General features: G+C 42.5%; 1 protein-coding gene and 1 non-coding gene across 2 annotated transcripts in view; one reads left to right on the plus strand and one right to left on the minus strand.

Moving 5' to 3' along the window:
• LYST (lysosomal trafficking regulator) overlaps nucleotides 1–23,367 on the minus strand; it is a 124,633-nt gene that overhangs the window by 71,956 nt on the left and 29,310 nt on the right. The window contains 11 exon segments of the mRNA XM_025039064.1: nucleotides 2,154–2,352; nucleotides 5,231–5,368; nucleotides 6,676–6,825; nucleotides 7,862–8,035; nucleotides 8,722–8,967; nucleotides 11,842–12,032; nucleotides 12,885–13,045; nucleotides 16,335–16,508; nucleotides 17,873–18,017; nucleotides 20,981–21,407; nucleotides 23,318–23,367. The exon segment at nucleotides 23,318–23,367 is cut by the window's right edge and continues 13 nt beyond it. Of these exon segments, the coding sequence (XP_024894832.1) occupies nucleotides 2,154–2,352; nucleotides 5,231–5,368; nucleotides 6,676–6,825; nucleotides 7,862–8,035; nucleotides 8,722–8,967; nucleotides 11,842–12,032; nucleotides 12,885–13,045; nucleotides 16,335–16,508; nucleotides 17,873–18,017; nucleotides 20,981–21,407; nucleotides 23,318–23,367 (2,055 nt within the window).
• Nucleotides 6,028–6,146, plus strand: LOC112470034. Its single transcript, XR_003042815.1, has one exon. It is a non-coding gene; the product is annotated as a 5S ribosomal RNA (ribosomal RNA).

Raw genomic sequence — 23,367 nt, forward strand, 5'->3', positions numbered from 1 at the left:
AATGCGCATTTGATCTGTGAGTACATTCGACAATTTCTTACTATAGATTATTGACTATTACTAGCCACATTAATTTCTATTTTCCTTGAATTCCAGCTGTACTTAGTTATTTCTATTGTTGAACAGCTAACTGTTCAATTTTTACGTTAATGTGATCTCTTCGCTCAGCGAGGCAAGGGTTGTGTCTCGTGTTTTTATGTATCTTCTCCAATGTTCAAAATGACTCCAAAATCGGTACCTATAGCTTAACCTTCCTTTCTGAGCTCCGTACTTATAAGTTCAACCGATGGATTTCTTCAACGCACCACAAATGCAGCAAATCTGAACCTGAATCGTCCTTCTGCCCTGTGTTCGCTCCCGTTTTGTTCTCTGCTTGGTTTGGTGGAAGGACCCACTTCCCGCGTGGAAACCTGCAGCCGGCTTCGACCGCCATCTTCCCTGTACCCACGCCGAGTCCGTCCCCAGGTGTCACTGATTTTATTTCCTGTTTCTTGAACTCTTCTCATCCCTAGCATAGTGCTGTCATGCAGGCTCCCATCATCTCTCACCTGGATTACTGTCACGGGCTTCTAAATGGCACCCGTGATGGACATCTGGTCACCCTCACATCCTCACAGCTACCAGAATTCCGCCAAATGTCAACCCCCGCTCTAAACCTGCCGGTGGCTCCATGTTGCCTCCTCACTACTCTGGACGAAGTCCAAGCATCTTGTCTACGAGAATCTCCACGATCTGTCCCCAGGCCCCTCTCCAGCCTTTTTCCTTACATTACACTCCGGCAGCACCTGCTTCTCACGGCTGCTCATCGAAGCCGTCTGCTTTGTCCGGGGGCCCTTCCCTTCGACTCCTACCCAACCCTAAGGCTCAGAGCGGGTGACCCTCCTCCGGGAAACACCCCCTCACCATGCTCTGTGCTACCAGAAAACAGAACATTTCCATCCTGTGCCTTCCGCACGGTGTAATTATCTGTTCACGCCTTGCTCCCCCCGCCCCACTAGGCTGGAAGCTCTTGAAGGGGGGACCACATCGTCCTCGTCTCTGACTCAGCCGGGTTTGGCGCCCAGAACCTGACAGGACTTTATTCACTAGCGTGTGCTGAACCTCACACGACGTCACGCTGTCTGCTTTCATTTGGATTTTTACTGCTGCTGAAGCGTTTTACTCATGATCCCGTTCCTTCAAATGGCTGCTTTACAACCAGCTTTCGTCTCTGAACTGACTGTCCAGCTTCCTCACAGGCCCGGTCCTCCTTGCTTTCTCACGTGACATTTTCCTCGTTCTTCGAACACCGACGATTCCCTCTTTCTCATCCCGACCACTCTTTCTTCCCGCCCTGTACACGGCGTTACCCATCATTCCATCCTGAGCTTCCTCTTTCCTTCTCTCGCCCCACTTTTCTTCGGCGATTCCATCTATTCTTAGGGCTTCGACTCACTTCCACGCGGGGAGTTTCTCTTTCCTGAATTTTACTGGAAAAACGTTCTTACACCATACATCCCTTTGCTCAAAACAGACACAAAACGAAACCCTCCAGTGACCCCTAACGAGAGTTTGCTACAGGTTCAAACTCTCCGGCCTTACACCCGGCCTTACACGTTAGGACCCAATTAATATGAACTTAGAGGAAAAAAAAATGATAGTCTCAAACTATATCTATAGTATTATTTCTTACTACTCCTTTATAGATCTCCTATATTTAAGTAAGAATCATTATTCCTTATTTTCTCCCTTTATGTCATTGTCACCTGGAATGCTAATTCTGCAATCTACCTATTAAATTCTACTTAAATTCTTCAATGTCCATGTCGGATTTATAACCTATTAAATCTCTCTCCGCAGCTGTCTGATGAAACCCTCACTTCTCTGAAATCTAATGAGTTCCCTTTTTTGTGTCTAGTAGGTACTTACCAAATGTCGTTTCTTACTATGCTGAGCGTACGTCTCCTCTGTCCTCTTGGCGCTAAGGTCTCTGAAGGCAGAGACCGTGTCTGGTGCATCTCATAGCCCTCTGCCCCGTCCCAACCCCAGGGTGTAATCAGGGCAGTTTCTACCTCATCGAGGCCATTCAATGAACATCAGACACACGTGAACTAAGCGGGAAGGAAAAACGAGAGTGGAGGTAGCCCAGATCTAACAAAAACGATTATACCTACCTATGTGCAGAGAAAAGTAGAAGTTTGTGGGGTTGTGACAAACGTAAGTATTAGTAGGAGGGTGAACTGCTAAAAGGAAATTGAAGATAATTGTCAATAATTCCAAGTCTGGAGGAGATCCAAGGACTTCTGCTATAATTTTCACAAATGATCTACAAACCTCTCGGGGCATGGATGTAAGCTGCCCCTCTTTGTGTTCCTGAAAAAATAAAAACCAAACTCTTAGATTTAAAGAGAACTGTCAGCTTAACCAACATTTTTCATTTAAGCAAAACATTCCTTTTAAGATACAACTGTGCTGGTTTACTTCTGTGTTGTGACGTATTTACCCTTACATTGGGTTGCTGGCTCTCAGCTCAAGGAATCCTATTAAAAACTCACTAAAACCGATGCTAATTTGATCCTAGCCCATTTACTTTCATGAACTGAGCGGAAGTCATATTCCGGCACTCACAATCAGAAGCCAAACCGGCTAGGTTGACCTCCTGGCATCCTGCTGTGTGATATTGGGCATATTTAATATTTCAAGCCTCAGTTTCCCTGTAATATGGGAATAATAATAAATGACATAAACCCTTAGAGCGGCGCCTCACACGCAGTGAGCCCCACGCAGATGTCACTAGTGTGGGGGGGACTGCCACTCTTACACCTGCTGCGCCTGCTACCAGCACTAGGGGGTCAGAGGGCAAATTTCTGATAGACAAAACTGATTACATTAACAGAGGGCCCAGCTTACGACGCGCTTTCTCACGGCAGCTCTGAGAGGTTTTCTCCCTCATTGCTAGAATACGAAGGTTCAAAGTGGTTACGAATATGACACCTTACGCCACAGGGAAAGCACGTGGGCAGGGCGGCCGTAACTGACTCGGGCCTCTGCCTCCTTCGGCCCGCATCACCCGCTTCCTGGAACAATGCGACCTGGCAGGATGCCAACTAATTACTACGAGCCAAGATGGACGTAAGTAAATCCTGTTCTCCAATCCCACCTTCCCCGTGGGAAGCAGCTGGCCTCCAGATGAAGGCCATGGGCGTCAAATAAACTTCCTCATCTTCCCACATCCAAATACATGATACGCCTCACCGTTCGCCCGTCCTCACTTACTCTTGGTATTGCTGAATCGGAAGTAAAATCTAGATGTTAACTTTGAAATTGTTTAGTCTGACGAACTCAGATGTAACTGAGTCTGCAGAAGAAGCACAAAACCCCTGTGCCAAGACCTCGCGACCGCCAGTGGCCATGCGAACGCGAGACACACAACTCCCGACCTCCGGTTCAGTGTGCTTTCCGCTGTGACCATCGGCCTTGTTCCGAAACCGTGCGCCTGCACTGTCCCAACGCGCCTAGTTGCCACTCCAGTCATTCATTCCCAAGTCCCTCCCAGCCTATTGTCGGTCTGGCCCCTCCACTGACTCCTGACGAACAGCTGCTGGCATCTTATTTCTTTAAAAAACAAAACAAAACCCTGCACTTGACCTGTTTGGATCCTTTCGTTAACATTCTGTTTCTTTCCTTTTGCTGCTGGACTTTCAATCACCGCCTATTCTCACCCTGCACGTGCCACCTACGGTCCCCGCCACGGGCTCCTTCGTGTCTGCTCCCCACTTTCATGCTCCCATTCTTCTCACCCAAGTTTAGGTTCTTTACACTGTGCCCGTGAACTTATAAAACCGCTTCACATCCAATACGCTGCCAATTTATCAACCTGCCTTAAATACTGACACGCCTCAAAGGTAACTAAGCTTATTTCTTTATACGCTTCCCACCATACTTAACATCAAGCTGTTCTTAATAGATAACTGTTAATGCGACAACCAGACTCTTTGAATGAAAGAGGGTGAAAAAGATACTTTTCAGAAAAAGGAACTGGAATCTGGATTTTTCTAGCATTTTAAAAGTAATATGGAAGTGAGAACATATATTAAAATCTCCATATTTATCAATGTTACTTTTCTGACATGGAAAGACTGAATAAGAACTTCACACTGTCACATGAACTCACTGAAAATTGGCCAACAGGTTTCAAAAAGGATATGCAAAGAAAGAAATTTAGAACAAAACTGGCGCACAAATGATACATAAAATGTTCAGTGAGCACGGGGCCTGCGAGCCCTTCGAGGAGAGCAATAAAAAGCTTTCGGGTTTGCTGTTTTAGGATTCATTCATTCGACAACTATTTATTGGGTGCCTGCATGTGCCAGGTACTGGGGTTACGGCGTGATCAACAAAAGCGTCATCCCCGCCCTCGGGAGGTTTACAGAGGGAAATAAATGCTCCTGGTTGCCACCACAGTGTCACAAACGACATGAAACTGACAAGCCCAGAGTGTGCAGAGGGAGCTAGCACAGAATGGGGGTGCGGTGAGGGGTGACCGACGTGGAAAGGGCGGGGAGGGCTAGGGCTGGCTGTAACTCTGGGTCAGTGGGAGTCACATGGCCTGAGGCCGGGAAAGGCTTCCTCCTGGGGACAGAGGACGGCTCGGGGCTGCAGTGGCATGAGGGGAGGCTGGACTGGCAGCCAGATCGCACATGTCTTCTTACAGATACCGTCACAGCTTTTGGACTTTAACCCAAGTTCAATGAGAAGTGAGCAGCTCCACCGCAGCAAAGGCATTAACCACGTAAAGAAAATAATACTGATGCCAGGGAGCGTCTGCACTTATCTGACTCGATAAAGTTCTGATAACTGCCTCAGACGCTGAACTTGAAACACAGTCCAATACGCCAAACGGGCTGATAAACGGACGTCTGTGCAGAAACAAATTTAACTGGAAGCCAGGTCACAGCACAGACACTACAATGCGACTGGCAGAGTTAGTGGCACTTTTTCATGCACTATTTTGGATATATTTTCAATATGCTAATTCCAGCACACATAACCGATCTTCGGCCAGTACATACTCGATATTTAAGGCATGTGGGAACACGTTTTCGTTAGAAGGAATCCGGGAGGGTAGGGAAGATGGCAAAGAGAAAAATTCCCCTGCGAGTCCCACGCAAATTTGGGTCCATGGAACTGAGTTATTAAACAGAAGTACCCGCAGAAAACATCTCAGGGAGTAAGACGACAGGAAGCGTACCTGCAAAACCTGACAGGTGAGCAGGAAGTGATGAACGACGCGCGCCTCCAGCAGCTGCCGGACGTTGAGCAGCTGCTGCTGGTGCTCGGCTCGGATGAGCGCGCCGAGGGCGGCCAGCAGCGTCTCCCACACGCCCCGCTGGGGAAAGAGACACACGCCAGTTAGCGGGCTTCTGGGGCCGGGGGGGGGACATGCAGTGTGGCTGTCAGGGTCAGAGGTTAAATCCGTCTGAAAAGCAAGTCTTAACATTTATTCCCAGACCAGCCTTTTTGTTAGTACATATGTACGGTCTTTTTATTCTGAAAGTATTTATTCAGAATGAGAAAAGAAATCAGAACAAATTACAAAGTTTTAAAAACTGACGAGTACTACAAAATCCAGAAAAAGCAACAGTGTAGTTAGCTGCCTGACACAACTCTATAATACTTTTCTCCCATGTCTTGTGGCTGCATATTACTTGATTGCCTCTTCACACGACAGAAATTTTGGAATATAATTCTCTAAAGAAAAAATAGAAAATTAATTCCATCTTTCCTCTAGCATGTTTGGTCAAATTTATTTGAGATGAGATGTCACCTCATATCCAACAGAATGGCCACTATCAAAAAACAGAAAATAACAACTGTTGGTGAGGATGTGGAGAAACTGGAACCCTTGCACATCTGTTGGTGAGATTGTAAAATGGTGTAGCTCTTACGAAAAATAGTACGGAGAGTCCTTGAAAAATTAAAATTAGAATCACTACATGATTCAGCAATCCCATTTCTGGATATTTAGAATCAAAAGAATTGAAAACAGTCTATGGCCACGCCACCCTGAACGTGCTCGATCCCATCTGATCTCGGAGGCTAAGCAGGGTCGGGCCTGGTTAGTACTTGGATGGGAGACCACCTAGGAAGACCAGGTGCTGTAGGTGTAAAAAAAATAAATGCAAAAGAATTGAAAACAGAATCTTGAAGAGACCTTTGCATACTCATGTCCACTGCAGCATTATTCACAATAGCCAAGATGTAGCAGCAAACAGAATGCCCACTGACAGATGAATGGATAAGAAAATGTGCTATATACATACATACAATGGAATTTTATTCAGTCTTTAAAAAGAAAGAAATCCTGTCATATGCTACAACACAGATGAACCCTGAGGACATAATGCTAAGTGAGACAAGCCAATGACAAAAAGACAAATGTCGAATGACTCTACTTTTATGACATATCTACAAGAATCGAACTCACAGAAACAGAAAGAGGAATGGTGGTCCCCAGGGCCCGGGGGGTGGCAGAAATGGTGTGCGGTTTGTTCGATGGCTACAGTTTCATTCAGGCAACACGAAACAGTTCTAGAGATCCGCTGTGTATACAGTTCATACCGTACTGTACACTTAAGATTTGTTAAGAAGGTAAATTTACGCCCCGTGTTTTTAGTACTAGAAAGAAGTACGTGCCTCTGCTTTGCGCCATATCTTCCAGTCAAGCAGCAGCGCCTCGAGCAGCTTAACGTCGTGGATTATGGCATTCGACTCCACGTCCAGCTTGAACTCTCCGTTCTCACTGATGTGAAGAATATCTTCACCACAGCAACCTTCAAGAAGGGTCTACGGAAAATCAGCATTAACCCATTAATCGACTAATCCCTAAATTTAACAGAAACATTAAGCTTTCGATCTCAGCAATCATAACAGTGAATTTAAAGGAAAACCGGTAAGTCGAAATGTCACAAAGTAGCTTTGTTTTGCAAAACAACTGAAACGATTAGAAAAACACAAACTTTTAAATGTTTACAATACTCAGTTTCAAACATGAGGTAAAATAAATCCCATTATTTTTATTTTTTCAATTCCATGAATCTTTTAGGCTTCAAAACCTTTCCCAAAAAGTGGCAAGGGTCCCTGCCACCAAAGCAGAGATCCTGACGGCTTAAGGAGCTGAGGGCAGGGCACAGGCGGGGGCATCGTCTTCTGCTGGAGTTGGAACGCTGTTCAAGCGTAAGATGACGCGGACATGGCTTTAAGAAAGACCTGTGTGGCGCCACTACCGCGTGGAAGTGGCGGAGCTCGGGGTGTCAGAGAGCCGGGCTCCGGCCCTCACGGTGGGACCGCAGCAAACAGCGCTGTCTGTGTCTCGAGGGTCTCAGCTCCACCACCTTCGGGGGGAGCGGCTGGCGCGGGAGACGCCTCTGGGCCCGGCCAGACCTAAAACTCTGTGAGTCTGTTTTTTTCTCTTACTTTCCTAAAATGCTTTAAAGAAAATTAAAATGTAATTATTTAAACGATGGAAAATGAGGAACGACGACATCTAAAGTGCTGCCGCTAATGTGGCTTCGTACATGAAAACACACAGAAAAGTGAAAAAGGAGGTGGCAAAAAATAGAAGGAAAACCTATAAGTAAACAAGGTTCACGGAAATAACCTATTTTTTATGGCATCTTAAAATAAAAATATTTTTAGCCCTTGTCCAAAAAAAAAAAAATGGAAAAAAACAGAAGAGTACCTTAGTTTGATTAAATTTACACAATTGAGGTTCCTTCATTTTCCTCAAGAATAACTAAAACACAAACTCTGACCGGAAGACTTTAATAAAGAGAGAGGCATCACCGCACACGAAACCACGAGAAGTTTTATGAGGACGAACCTTCAACACGTGGAAGCCGACGGTGCATTTCTGTTTGATCAACACCTGATGAATCATAGAAAGCCCATTACAGTTTTCTAATTCATGTATTCTCTGTTGGTTGTATTTAACTAATGAGAGTATAATTCTCAGTGCTAATGCCTGAGTTTCTTCACAGCTACTGAGTTCTACAACCTAAAACAAACAAAAAAAATGAATATTTTTTTCTAATTTGAGAGTAAAAATTTCATGTGATTATCTATCACTACCTAATATCAATCCATAAGTTTCATTTGAAAGCTTATTTTTTATTGCTCACACTTGCTTTGTAATTTAAGAATTATAAACAAAAGGAGACATAAATTTCATGCTCTTTAGTCTCTTAAATATGCAACAAATGAACTAAAGTAACATTAACTACCTTAGAAGTCAGCAGAATTTTATTAGTGTTCTGAAATGTCAGCAAAATGCCTCAAATTTCTGATAATGAATCAATCAACAAATTATTTTTTATACTTATTTGTTAACCCTTATTTTCCCCATAATCTGGAACAATCACGGGAAAAACAAGTTTCACAAACCTTATTTTAACGAATACAATTCTCCTATATTGTCACTCACTACGGTATGTATTTTTCTCATTGGCAAATTTAATCTTATAATTTAACATTTAATTGTTCTAATTACATTTCTGGACAATGAAAAACTTCTAAAATCTTCATAAATTACAAGAAAGCTTGGTGACACCTTAAACGTGTAATTTTTTACCTTAAAAGTTTAACAAAGTTGACGTACAGCTTTTCTTGTAATCAAAAAGAAATGCTAAAATTTATCAATAAAAAAGTTTCTCTTTAGATAAAACTATAACTAACGATTCTTACCCTAGCGAAGAGAAAAACAAATATCCCAGTGCCCCCAATCTCGTGCAGAATGCCTTGAATAGTCTGACATTGAGTAGGGCGGAGATTCTTTAGATGATGAGGTTCTAATAAGATGCTCTGGACTTCTTTTGAGCTGAAGGGTCTTTGGGAGAGTTGGGTTTTCGCTTGACCTTTCAGTCTGATGACTGGCTCATAGATGGTGTACTGAGCAGGACAGTATGTTGTATAAACAACTGAAAGACTTTCCTGAAACACAAAGATTTTCCTTCAGTAACTAAACACAGCCTAAAGTTATCAACTAGCAAATGAATATTCCAAAGTAAAAAGACACCCATCAAATCATTTTCTTTGTTTTAAAAAAGACACATTACACTAAACAAAAATGAACGTGAGAAGCAAGGTGGTTCCCCACAAAGGAAAAGATCAGTTTCATTTCTGTGGTCAACACTGAACCCCACACCAAAGCTGAGACATTCCGGCTTCGATCATTTTAGAATAAACAAGAAAGTATACTTACTCTTACCACTAACAACAGCTAAACCTTACAGTACACCCGCTACATACCAGGCACTGTTCTATGAATGTAAATATTAACCAATCTCCACGCCCCTATGAGATGAGAACTCTGGAGCAATGTTTTCCTTATTCCTCCTGTGTAGAGGGTAATTTCCAGTAGCCCCTGGCTCCCCATCAAGCTTCTATTAACTACAGCAGCCCCCCATATCTGTGGGGACACGGTCCAAGACCCCCAGTGGATGCCTGTAACCACAGACTGTACCGAATCCTATAGACTGTTTCTTCCTACACATTCGTACCTATGATAAAGTTTAATTTCTAAATTAGGCATAGCAAGAGATTAACGACAGTAACTACTAATAAAATAGAACAATTATAACTATACTGCGATAAAAGTTATGTGAATGGCTTTGGGGCCATTATTAAGCAAAATGAGGGCGACTTGAATACAAACACTGCAATACTGCAAGGGTCAATCTGATCACCTAGATCAGTGGTCCCCAAACTTTGTGGCACCAGGGACCGGTGCTCCTATGAGAATCTAACACCTGATGATCTGAGGTGGGGCTGAGGTGGTGATGCCAGCGCTGGGGAGCAGCTGCGGATACAGATGAAGCTTCGCTCACTCACCTCCTGCTGTGCAACCCGATTCCTAACAGGCCAGCGGGGGTTGGGGACCCCTGGCCTAGATGGCTACTAAGTGACAGGAGGGGTTTTTGGGAGGTGGCGATCTACAGCATGGAGACGCTGGACAAAGGGACAATTCACGTCCCGGGGGGCAGGGAGAGGGGTGCATGAGATTTCATCACGCTACTCAGAACGTCACACAATTTAAAACTAGGACTTGTTTATCTACGGACTTTTCCATTTCATATTTTCGGACCGCAACTGGCCACGGGTGACTGTAACTGCAGCACGTGAAAGTGCGGGTGCGGGCGGGGTGGGGCGCCGCATTCTGGCATTAGGGTCAACCTAACACGCGGCGTGCACCTGGCGGAGCTCGCAGCGGCGGCGGCTGCAGGATCCCAGGCCTCGGGAAGCCACGCCCATTCTGCTTCTCCACACAGACGCCAGGGCCCTGGCCATTCTCGACCCACGGCGATTTAAGGACATGTTCATCAGACACCACCTCGCGAATGTGCGTACCAGAGAAACCCGCTACGATGCCTACTGTGCCCGACTGTGCCGGTAAAACAGACTTTCAAACCCGCGCAGTTTTCATCAGAAGCCTGACGAAACGCCGGTCCTCCTGAGGCCACGGTGCGGGCACCGTCCCTCCCCGACGGCCCGCTCATGCCCTCCTAGCCCACCTGCCACGTCAGGCCTAACACCTGGCTTCCTAAAAGGAGCTGTCACACAAAGCCCATAGAATTTTAGTTGGTGATCATTTATGCTGAATTTTACAACTTATATAAAGTATATTCTTTTCGGGCCAAATAAAAGGATGAAGGACTTTTTTTTGGCATGTGAAAGGAAATGGATTAACCAAAGACTAGATAGTTAACAGTATTAGCTGAACAACACTTGTGTGAGCTCCTTAGATGGCGGGATCATTTCCTGTCGCATGACCCTGCCCACACAGAACATTTAGTGTCCCTGGCCTCCACTCAGTAACAGTAGACAGCCAAAATGCCCAACCCTCCCATTCTTAAATACTCCTTAGGGAGAAAAAGATTGAACGCCTAATATCAAATCTTTAGTTAAATTCCATTAGTATCTACTCTATGTCTATTTTATATATATCTATATATTTGTAAATATATATCTATATATACTTATACATAGATATATATTCAACACCACTTAAGACATATGTTTTACAAAATATCTGTACTAGAATTTCTACTTTAGTCAAGTGTTACAGTTTTAAAGTATAATTTATTTTGATTATGAAATTACACCTCATTAACAGCAGCAAAATACATTCCAGAACAGAAGTCTTCAGCGAGCAATCTCTCTGACGTATCACTGTTTCTCTCATAAAAAGAGAAGAAACAGACTCATGGCCAGATCTACCAGTTTTAGTAGATTTTTGAAGACTATGACGGCTGAGTTTTCTTATTGCTATAATGAAAAGTATCCTTCGCAAGCCCCTAAACTCTGTACTAGGAGAATGAAATATTAGAATACTATTACACAGCAATCTGAGTGTCTCACATAAGCAGTTAGCAATATTTTGAAAGCAAAATTCCTCGTTGTTACTGATATTAATATTCTAAAATCTGAATATATATAATTAAAACTAATATACAAAATTCATATTTATTATTAACTATGAAAAGGAAATAGGCTAATGTGTTACAGTTTTACTATATCATAAAATTTATCTTCAATGATTAATAGGTGTAAACTAAACTGATACTTAGTAAAGGAATATAGTTTCAAGGAAAAAGGGATGAAAATTTGAAACCTAGAAACAAATTCTGAGGAGGTCTAGGTATTTCAATTTTTTTCCTTCAGAAAAAAAACATATTCTAAGGAAAGAAAATGTTGAGAAACAAAAAAGAGAAACATTAGAAATCTAATTCCTAGCTAATTACACATTCAATAAACATACATATGTACAGTTACTATAAAGTTAAAACTTGTAAAATAAAAACTTACAATTAAGAGACCAACGTCCACATCTTTCTTGGTCATAAAAAGTTCTCTGATTTGTTCACATTGCAAAATTTCTTTATTAATATATTTGGAGTAGTCAATCACAGGCTTACCATATTTACATGGCATTATAGATGTATGGTTGGGTCCACAAGCATATAGATAAAAGGCCTCTTGTGAACCAATCTTAGCTCCTGAATAGCAGAAAAACAAAGTTACTTATTTAAAATATTCCAGCCAGGATTTGCCACAAAAAGCAAGAAACCAAGAATTTTTTATGCCAGATTCTTTCAGTATTCACCATATCCTATAAAACTGATAAAGCTTCCGTTTCCAAATTGGTGTGATGAGCAAACAGCCTATGCCAACTATAGATAGAAGACGAATTACTATATATAAGGTCAACTGTGAAGCTCCCGATAAAATAAAATCATGAAATTCTATCTGCTCCTTAAGCTAGAAAATGGGGCGTTTTTAAAATTTGTTTTGCTTCGTTTAGCTTTTTTTTTTTTTTTTTAATAAATGGAAACTACAGCTCGGTAAATTCCTTTTTAAAATGTAATGCGAATTGATATCTTCATCCCTTCCATCCATCCATCTATTCAATAAACACTGTGTGCAGGCTATTATGTGCCAGGTTTGTGATGTATTTTTAAATCACATTTCTTTTTTCCCCTAAGTTTTGGTATTTTTATAGAATATACTAAAATTATAAATAAAATAGACTACCATTCTAAGATTACCTCTCATAATAACTGCATTTTCCGGAATTACAAAATAAAGTTGATTTAATATAAACTTCTCTTTTTTTGGGGGGGGGGTATAGGAGTACCATGTACACCTCTACGTAAATGTATACATCAATTATAGAAAACATCTAGATTATGAAAATGTAAAATATTTTTAAAGTCATCCTGGAATCTAGAAAATATAGTACTTACTAAGCACGAGTAAAGAAACAGGGATTAATATTTGATAATTTACTTAGTTTAATACTTGTTAACTGAAAAAAAAATTTGGAAATGCTCTGATGGGGAAAAACATACCATTGAAGAGGAGTAAATTTCCCAGGTCCCATTTTCCAGCCAATTGCAAAAACTCTTCTTGAGACGATACACAATGGCCAATCATGCAAAAGGTTTTATTGCTATCGGATGACAAACTTGTTTTTCTTGGAAGCACAAAATCCAAAGTAACTTCAGGTTTCCTACATTAAGAACAAAGTGAAATCAGTTACTTCAGTGAGGACTAAGTACTATGTTAAACACATGAGTGTTTAATCACAGGAAATTCTTGAATAGTCTTTTTGGTTCAGTATCAAAAAGCTGGTGATGAGGAGAAAGAGAACTGATTCTGTTGTCTCGATCTGAGGTGCTGGTGGTCCTCAAGCCCTAGAAATTGGGAAGCAGAACAGAGATGCCTGGGGAGCCTACACCAGGTCACGGGAAATGTGAACCCACATTTGAGGCAAGCTTTCTTTGCCATCTGACGTCTGCACATGGGATTCTTGGTTTACAGACACCACCCAACTACCTCTCCCTGACTTTACCAAGACGCCTCCCACCTTGGTAAACAATTCCTAAAATCCCACGTCCTCGTTGAGGCCTTCGAAGATGAATCAGGGAAAATGATCACTTCTCCAAGTTTTGCTCTGAACAGCCACTGAAATGCAATTTTTTTTCCCCCACTTTTTTGCTAACTCATTACGGAGCTTTTGATTGGTCTCTTATTTTCACAGGAATCCTTTCAGGAAAAGGTAAACTAACGCTTTCTCATAGACACAAGATGGGAGGACATCATCGTCCAGTCGAACTGCAGCATGCCAAGCTCTACCCTGTTTTAAGAATGTTTTAAACTCTGGACTAAGATAATGAAGGTAACTTGTAAAGGCAAAGTTTGTGAATAAGACGAAGACTTAGAATAAGCAAACATGGTTAGCTCTGAATGAGAAATTCTACTTTGGAATATGTTTATTTAGAAACTTTCCCCTAAGGCTTTCTGTTTCATATTTAACATAAATTTAAATATTAATAGGAATATTTTTAATAAAGGAAATATATAACTTTTTTTAAAATTGAGGTATAATTGGCATACATTAGAGTGAGATAACTTCCACTGCATCTTTCGAACTAAATAAATGGCCATTACTGATACGCTACTGCCACCTAGTGGCAGTATGGCAATATAATTTTTAAGTGCAAGATTAATGCAGGATGAATTCAACAAATATTAATTATCTACCATGTGCCACAGATTCCTGCCAGATTTGTGTGCTGTTCATCAAGTAACAACTAATAGAAAACACTCACAAGTTGTTTTTCAGTGTCATTATGTATTATTAAAATGGCCTCTGAAGTGTATTATTTGTAGAAAATAATAAACATAGGACCAAATTGAAATGAACGGAATAATAATATATTTATCCTTGGTCGCTTGCTCATTGCTCTATTAACAGATGAATTCATTAACTTGTAACAAATGGCAAAAAAAAAAATCCCTTCAAAGTAATGTAGAAACAAGTAGATGGGTAAAAAATCGAGTACTATGTGAAACAAGTGATTATGCCCACTAACTTCAGAACTGTTCACAACGATCATCTAAACTGTCGCTCTGAACATGTCTAATAATTAGTTCACGATTCCTATTCTTGTTAGCTGGCCCGATTCAGAAACAGGCTGTCAGGGTGGTAAAGCCTCGGGTTTTAACCCGTGGGCACTGTCTGGGGTCAGAGCCCAGGTTCAAGTGTCAGCTGTAGCCCTTACTCGTGGCATGACTTCAGCTGAGTTACTTACCCCGCTCTGGGGCTCAGCTGCCTCCCATGTGAAACAGAGCTAACAACTGCTTCCCAGGGCAGTTGGGAGGACTGTGTTCATCTGCCACATGGTGAGAGTTCAAGAAATGAAGAGGAGAGTCCAGGAGAACGAGGCTCTGGACTCACAGCCCCTCCCCAGCTCTAACCCATCCAGCTCGCGGCTCTGGACACGAATTTACTGGTTGGCGACAGCTGCCATTCAGGCTTAGGCAGCTGTGAAGACTGAGAGCTTCTCAGAGAATATTTAATTTGGAACATGGAAAACAAGCTTCAATGACGTGTTTTCATGTATTTTTTAAACGAATGAACAAAAACAGAACTCTTGATTTTACCGCCAAAGCCTGCTCCTTCCCGTGGCTGACACTTCGGACCAGCATCCGAAGGCCAGGCCGTGCCCCTTCTCCCTCCCTCCTCTCCAGTGCTAAGGTCGCTCCTCCTCTCCCTTCCTCTGCCTGGACACCGTCCCCCTCCTGCTCCTGGCAGCTCCATCCCCTCCTTCCGGTGTCCGTCTGAACAATCTGGTCGCAGAGGGGCCTTCCCTGATCCACCTGATACTGCAGTCCCGGGACCTGTTTGCTACCTTCACGGCATTCATCGTAATCTGCATAAATGTAATTGTGCTTGCTTGCTGTCTGCTTCTCACTAGACTGTGAGCTCGAGGAGGCAGGGGACGTGGTTGTCCTGTTTACCACTGTCCTCGGGCCTCACATGGCACGTGCTTGGCACACACTCAGTAATTCCTCAATAAACACGTGATGGATGAGCAAACGATGAATGAAAAGAGGTTAATGCGCGCTAAGGGTGTGTGTGTGTCTGTGTGTGTGTTCGTTCTAATCTACTTCAAGGCATTTTTGAGAGAACTGGGAGATAATGTAAACAGGTGTGCGACTTCTCACGGTCCAGTAGACTAAACCCAGACCCCTCGCCTTGGCCTTCGAAGGCTCCCGTCAGGTGGCTTCGCCACGTCCATGCACTTGTCCCTCTCCTAATGCAGCGCAGACCCTTCCCTGCAGCCGGCCTGACCCTTCCCCGCAGCCGGCCTGACCCTTCCCCGGGCGACACAAGCTCCCGATTCCACACCCCTTTCATGCTATTTTATTCAATAAAATACTTCCCAACTCTCGAAAATCCAAAATCCCTTGTAGGTCTCTCGGTGTTAACTTTTATATTCAGATATTCCCGAAAATGTTTCTTACGAACTCGACGCATAATTCTCCTGGTCCATAAAGGTCATTCAGTACTCCACCTGACTCCATCACCTGGTACAGTGGCTTATATTTTTCTCTAGTCATTCTAATTTCTTTTCAAATCCTGATTTAATTTAGGTATTAGCCTTATTAGCCAATAATTCCTTGTGGATTTTTATAATATATGGGCTCGAAAGAGCAAATTATAGTTTCTGTTCCTTGATCTACTATATATTTCACATAAATGTCTAAATGTTCAGATTTCTGCATGCTTCCCCAAACCCAAGTATTAATTTTCAACAATTATTTCTATGGGAAATGAATTCTGTATGGAGGTGATAAACAGGAAAATATCCAACCCTGATGTAGGTTCCTATGTCACTATATAGTACACTTTATCTGTAGTGTTCTGTAGCCTGTTTCAGAAACTATAGCAGACTAAATAAACTGAAAATCGTAACTGAGGTGAAGAAGTAGTCACTAAAAATGTCTCATACCTTTGTCCAGAGACCCACATGGACATTCTCCCATGGACGTTCTTTTTCCCCTGGGGCTGCTGCAAGTAGGTGAGGACTAAATGCTGCCATTTGCTTGGGAGAAAAACGTTCTCCTGAGATTCAGCCTGTGCCAGTAAAACGGCTTTTGCATCATCATTTGAATCCACGCACATGCTACGCAGAGAGAGAAAAGGCATAGGCTGAAAACAGGAAATTTCGGACTCCAGTGTTTAACACATGTGTAACAATCGTAACTGTAGATGTTTAAGTGAGATTACAAATCTGTTCTACTTTTAAACTAACTTAAAAAGTCAGAGGTCTTTTTTTACACCATAATCTTCTTAGTTATTATACTATTATCTCAATTCATGAACTAAAATAGATTATTAGGCTCATTTCCTAGTCTTAATAATTTAGGCAATAATTTTCAGAACTCAATTTGTAAAGAAATATTGTATCATTACCATTTACATAGTTAATGCTCTTTTAGAAATTACAATGTAATATTTTCTTTATACAAAAATGAATACATTTCACTTATATGTGCAATCTAGAAAACAAAATTAATGAACAAACAACAAAGGAACAAACTCGTAGATACAGAACAAACTGATGGCTGCCAGATGGGAGGGGGTTTGGAGGGCTGGGTGAAAAAGGTGACAGGATTAAGAAGTACAAATTGTCAGTTATAAAAACAGTCACGGGGTACAAGGTATAGCACAGGGAAAATGGTCAATAATATTGTAATAACTATGCCCGGTGTCAGACGGATACTAGAATGATCGGGGTGATCACTTCGTAAGTTACATAAAGATCTAATCACTACATCGTGTACCAGCACCTAACATAATATTGTATGTCAACTCTAACTGGCAAAAAAATTTTAATTATTATATCTTGCACATGAATGCCTAAATGGCAGGATGTGTTGGCGGTCTAACCTACTTTGAAGGATTACTGTGAGAATTAGGATATGATGATGTACGTGAAGTATCCAGAACCAGTTATAACATTTACGAAGCATACGTCCCTAAACAACATTGTTTGCTTAGTTCTATATTTTATGAAAATAGTTTAATTCTATTCATTCTCACTCAATACAAATAAAAGACTTGTTATCTTTACTAGTTACAGAGGAGGTAGGGAAAAAAGACAGGCTGGCAAAGAGAACATAAGCTCATTAGATAATGGCTGTTTAATATATAATCTACTTGGAAAACAGAGCTGTCTGACAATAACATCTTAGATCACTGCGACCTGACAGAACACTTCCACAGAGATAAGACCGCACTAAGCATTTGGTCTAAAAGCTAATTGAGAATTAACATAGTGTACTTTACAGTTTAATCATAGATTTTTGGATACGATAATATGTTGTTACAAAGGCGGTGATGATGACCGTTAGAATGTGTCTCCTTTTTTAGTAGGATTGTTCTACTTTGCTGCAGTGATCTTTATTAGCAGATTTCCCGTCAGTGTCTCTTACATAAACTATTTAAGTGCATGATCTACTCATGGGGGCTGAGGAGAATCAATACCGAAAGATGAGCGTGCCGGCGTGGGGATCGGCCCACACTTGGATCATCAGCGCTTTGGATCCCAACGACATCATGTGAACACAGCCTTCTTCCATGAGTCTTTCACTGGGACTCATGTACTCTGCACCTTCTGGCCGGTTGTTCTCTATGACAGAAAGATATCAGAATGACCAGTAAAGCAGCTGATAAAAACTGAGTGGAAAAGTGAATTTAAAAGAATACAAAGCTTTCACTTGTAGTAAATTATGTACTCAGAATGTCTGAACCTGGCCTGCTCCAAACATTTCCAGAGTAGAGATGTTAGCTCCAAAAAAGCACCAGGCGTGGAAACAGTAACTGAGTGATAACTGAGGGCTAATTGCAGGCACGAACAGACTACTGCACTGTCGCCCTGTGAGCGTGAGCTGGCACGATCTGTGCGGTGACGCCTCGATCGCCTGGGTTGGGCCACTCTGACATCAGGGACCCCAGCCCAGGCACCGTCATCACAGGCCGGGCATTCCCAAAAGCCATCTTATAACTATTACAATAGCATGATTTAAAAACAAAATTCTTCATATTAAAATTCCTTTTTGAAATACGGTGGCGTCTGAATATATTCTTTGTTTAGACTCCCTGATGAGCGAGCTTTGAATTTAACGGCTAAGTGTTTCTGAAACTCTAAAGTGCTTCTTTGCTTTGGGCTTTCTGGTTATTCATCCCGACCTCTCCTTCTCACCATTTAAAACCCAGCACTGCCTGAATATGTCTGACGAGCCGAGCCCTCCAGCGCCCACACTGCCTAGTACCATGACGCATGACTTTAGTGTAAAGTATGTGAATTGAGATGGACCAAAACACGAAGGGAACGTCCAAAGGCTCAGACTTTTGGAGAAGATGAACGCTCTGGTTATTAGACTGCATATATATTTGTTGCCATTTTTCAACAGGTATAACTACCACCAATTTTTAAGACTACTTTCCTTACCAACGACAATAGTCTTAAAGAAGAATAGTTAACCCATTTCCTGTTTGCCCCGAGAATACTCGCTGGCGGTGTTTGCGGCTGTAGCATTTACCCCAAGATAATTTGCAGATGACAGTCCTGACCTCGCCCCCAAAGTCTGACATGAAATAGCACGCTTTTATTATTATTTTCGCATTGCTCTAGTAGATCGATAGTCTTTGGAAACAAATGGCATCATTCTATTTACAGCATTCTGTTTTTAGTAGTTCGATTGCTGAAAATATCAAATCCTAGCAAATGTAGCATTCGGACGCGTGATGTTAAGTGGACACTAGCAGCGAGCTGCACTTTTTTTTCTAAACAGGAAAACAGATTCATTGACTATTTTGACGACTATTGCCCAAGATATAAGATATACGGAAAACTCGTATCTGATACAATTATTTAAAAATTTTCCATATCGAATCTGAACTTCTACAGATAAAAGACAAGAACCAGAGCGTACGCAGGAACTGTGGAGCAGGACTGTCCCAAACATTTCTTAATCGAATCCTCACAACAATCTTATGAGGTAAATATTGTCCCCATTTTGAGTGTGACAGAATCGAGGTGGTGAGAGGTTAATAACTTGCTCAGTGGCACGCAGCTGGTTTAGTGGCAAAGGACATGTTCTCACCGTAATTAATTTTCTTCATCTCTCTTCAATGTTTTTATATGTATGCTGTTTTTAAATATTCTTTAAAATGCTTATGCAAAATCGTCTTTCCAAAATACATTTCCTAATACACTTTCACAATAAAAAAATTTTCCCAATATTTACTTTTCTCAGGTCACTGTGTATATTTATTCACTTTATAAGAGACGGTTTACATTGTGATTGCCCCCACTTAAAATACGGGACAGCAATCGGCACCATCTCATGCGTGCTGGCGACAGGTGGGTGCAAACCCCTTCCTGTCACTCGCCGGCTAGACAAACCGGTCACACTGCTGACCTCTGACTGCGAACACAGAGTACGGCACTCGCCTCACTGAGTCGTGGCGAAGATGGCAGGTGTGCAGGAGAGCTGGGCAGAGTGACGTGTACACGAAGCACTGACGTCCATCAGATGGCGTCGTCGTCGGTAACGTCTCATACTGTTCACACACACACACACACACACACACACACACACACACACACACACGCTAGAGCCACCTGAGACATTCCGAACTATCTGCTGAGATTTTAAAGTTTGAGCTGGCTTCTGGTCTAACCATAAAGATACATAAGCATGCTCGGCTAATAGGGAGGAGCGGATTTGGAGCCCGACTGTGAACATCGAAGGACACTGCCCGCCCGTGCTCCGTCACTCACGGTGTCACCTCGGACTTGGGTCTGCAGGGAAGTGGAGAGCCTCCCGGCAACCACACAGTGGTGGAGCCTGACGTCCTAAGCTGCGGGCTCCGGGGAATGGAGAGCTACCGAGGCCAGCACCCCCACGCAGGCGTGACCCCCGACATCTGGGCCACCCAGCCACGTCACTCTTCTGGACCCTACGAATGAGCCTGCCTGCTCTACTCCCAGCGCCATGAACTGGTTTGAGCAAATCGGTTCTCGCCGCCCACGTGAGGGGCAAGACGCCGTTTCGCAGCAGCACAACAGCGATCCGACCCGCCCCAGGAAGGGCTGGGTCACACTCGGTCCACCTTCGGAGAATGGCTGACGCATCGAGCTCTGCGACAGCCGCTAGGAGGGGTGCTGAGGTCAGATACGGCCTGAGCCGGGGAGCTTGAACTGAGAGGGAGGACGGACGGGGACGGACGGGGATGAGCTGGGGGTTGGCCGGGGGGCTGGGAAGCAGCAGGGCAGACACGCGGCCCTCGGGTTTCTACCCTTTCCTTTCCTAACGTCAGGGGCCACCCTAATCCAGCAGTGGGACCAGGAAAGGGGCAGGAATGGGGCTGGTGATCCTCGTCTTCCCCCGAGCCAAAGCACAAAAGAAAATGGAGTTTTCAAGGCTCTCTGACGACGCAGGCTTTGGAAAGCCAGGACCTGCATTACGAAGGCGCTGAAGGCGAAGGACACGTTAAGAGTAAGTGATAACGTCGCCGTATTCTTACTGGTCAACCTAAATCGCCGTCCAAAAAAGCTGAGTGTAACGCTTAACGCTGTCATCGTACCTGTTCCGTCAACACTACCACCCCGTAAAATTAATGATCTGTTTCTTTTCTTCATCTTCTTTCGTTTTTCTGTGGCACTCTCAGCTTCCTGGGCACACTCCACGTTAAACCACAGCGAAACGCTGAAACCTTCTGACAGGTGTGGCCAGCAGTTCTGGCCCGGCAGTGGCAAGTGGACTGGGGCCACCTGCCAGGGGGAGAACAGCTGCTGGGGGAAACTGTCGCCGTCAGCTTCTTTCTTGCTCCGTGACACGTGTGCTCTCCTCAGTAACCCCATGGCTTTGCTGCTGAGACTCCCAGGACACCTCTGTGACGAAACGCCACTGCTCGAATGTGGAGTATGCATTACAGGGAAGGTTAGGTACTGCAAAGGGCTCATAGCAATATCACTTTCGACAATTTTCAGAATGCCCAGAAGAAGAATTTCCTAGAGAAAAAGAGAAACAAATAAAACTTCACGATCTTGTTACAAGGTACATAATAGTCCTAAATTCAGGTTATAATGAAAATAGAAACATACCCATATACTAGTCAGCATTCCTATTTAAAGACTTTCCTGTCTACCATATAATTAAAATTTTCTGGAAGATGTGGTACATATATACAATGGAATATTACTCAGCCCTAAGGAAAAAGAAATACCACCATTCGCAACAACATGGGCCAATCCTGCTAATAAGCAAGTAAGTCAGATAGAAAAAGTTGAGAACCATATGAGCCATTTGCAACAACATGGACCAATCCTGCTAATAAGCAAATAAGTCAGATAGAAAAAGTTGAGAACCGTATGATTTCACCTACATGTAGGAAATAAAGACAAAAGTAACAAATAAGACACTATATGTAGGAAATAAAGACAAAAGTAACAAATAAGACAAACAAAAACTCAGACACAGACAACACTTTAGTGGTTACCAGAGGGAGGGGGTGAGGTAGTTAAGGGTAAAGGGGGTCAAACATATAGTGACGGAAAGAGATGTGACTTTGGGAGGTGAGCACATGAAGCAATGTACAGATGATGTATTATTGAACTGTGCTCTTGAAACCTACATAATTTTATTAACCAATATCACTCCAATAAATATAAACAATTTCATTTTTTGTATAGTAAAGATAAAATATGAGTGATTTCCTTCTTAAAATAGGTACTCTCTTGTGGTTAATTTATTTTGAGTTTAGATGCTTTTATGGTACAAACCTAAACGTTATCAGTTGGCCTTAAGTATTAGAAATTAAATACAATAATTATGCCGGACTCATCTCCGCCAAAGGAAGGCATGTGTATGTCCACATGGACCACAGCTGTTTCTCTCGATTGTTTTTAAATGAGGGCCAGAACCAGAGGCCTTATGGCACCTGAATGATGTTTATGCTGTGACTGACTTCATAAAAGTGAGTGCTCAGTTACTTTCCAATTTATTTTACATGCCTTTCCTTAAATAAATGTTCTTTCATCTGTGTTTGGTAAACGAAAATAAGATTTTTAGGTTTTATTTTTAACTACAAGTTTTTGTTTAAACCGAAATGTAGAATGTATAGACGAGAGAGGAAATGAGCATTTGATTAAAGGGAAAAGCAATGACTAAGGAGACAAGTAAAAAAAAAGAGATTACCCTGAAGTACGATGACGTATAATGCCACACTCACACACAACATCACATCTGATGTTGATGATCGCAGTGGAAAATGCACTCAGAAAAAGTAACAGAAATATTCCATAAATTGACGGGCAGTTCTCAGCGGTCTACACTGGTGGTTTTTAACCTCGGTTCCACAGAGCTCCCTCAGGGCCCACGCGGGCTGGAGTGAGGTGGAAACATGGCAGGGGGCTCAGGGACCTCCGACCTCGCTTCAAAGAAAGTAGCTCCGAGGGTTTCTGTTTTATTGGCTTATACTTTTAGCCAATATTTCATCATAAAAATGGGTTCCTCAGCAAAGAACAGTTTAAAAGTCGCTAAGCTACACCCATAAAAGGAGAAGTGACGGGAGATAACTGAAGAGCAAATAATGATTTTCTAAGAAAAGGATAATCCTCAAAATGGTTATAATTACTTGTAGTTAAGTTCTCTTTAGTAATTAAAATTACGTAGCATTCCTTAAGCACAAAGACTGGGGTGGCTGCGGTCATGGTCAAGGTCACATAAAGGGGCTGTGACCCCAGTGACACTCTGGTCAGCCAAAACAAGGGCAAGATGTGCGAATGATAAACAGTCGGGAACTTCACAAGTGACAGCCTGGAGTTGTCAGAATAGCGATTACCACATCAAAAGAGAGAGCCAGTGATTTCCAAACTCTATTCGATATCGGCGAGAAAGTTTTAGATTATAGCATATTTACTGTACAAGGAGACTTCTCCAGAAATATTCTCAAAAGAAGGGTTAGCTCTT

The sequence above is a fragment of the Pteropus alecto genome, unplaced genomic scaffold (genome assembly GCF_000325575.1).
Source record: "Pteropus alecto unplaced genomic scaffold, ASM32557v1 scaffold189, whole genome shotgun sequence".
Lineage (NCBI taxonomy): Eukaryota > Metazoa > Chordata > Mammalia > Chiroptera > Pteropodidae > Pteropus > Pteropus alecto.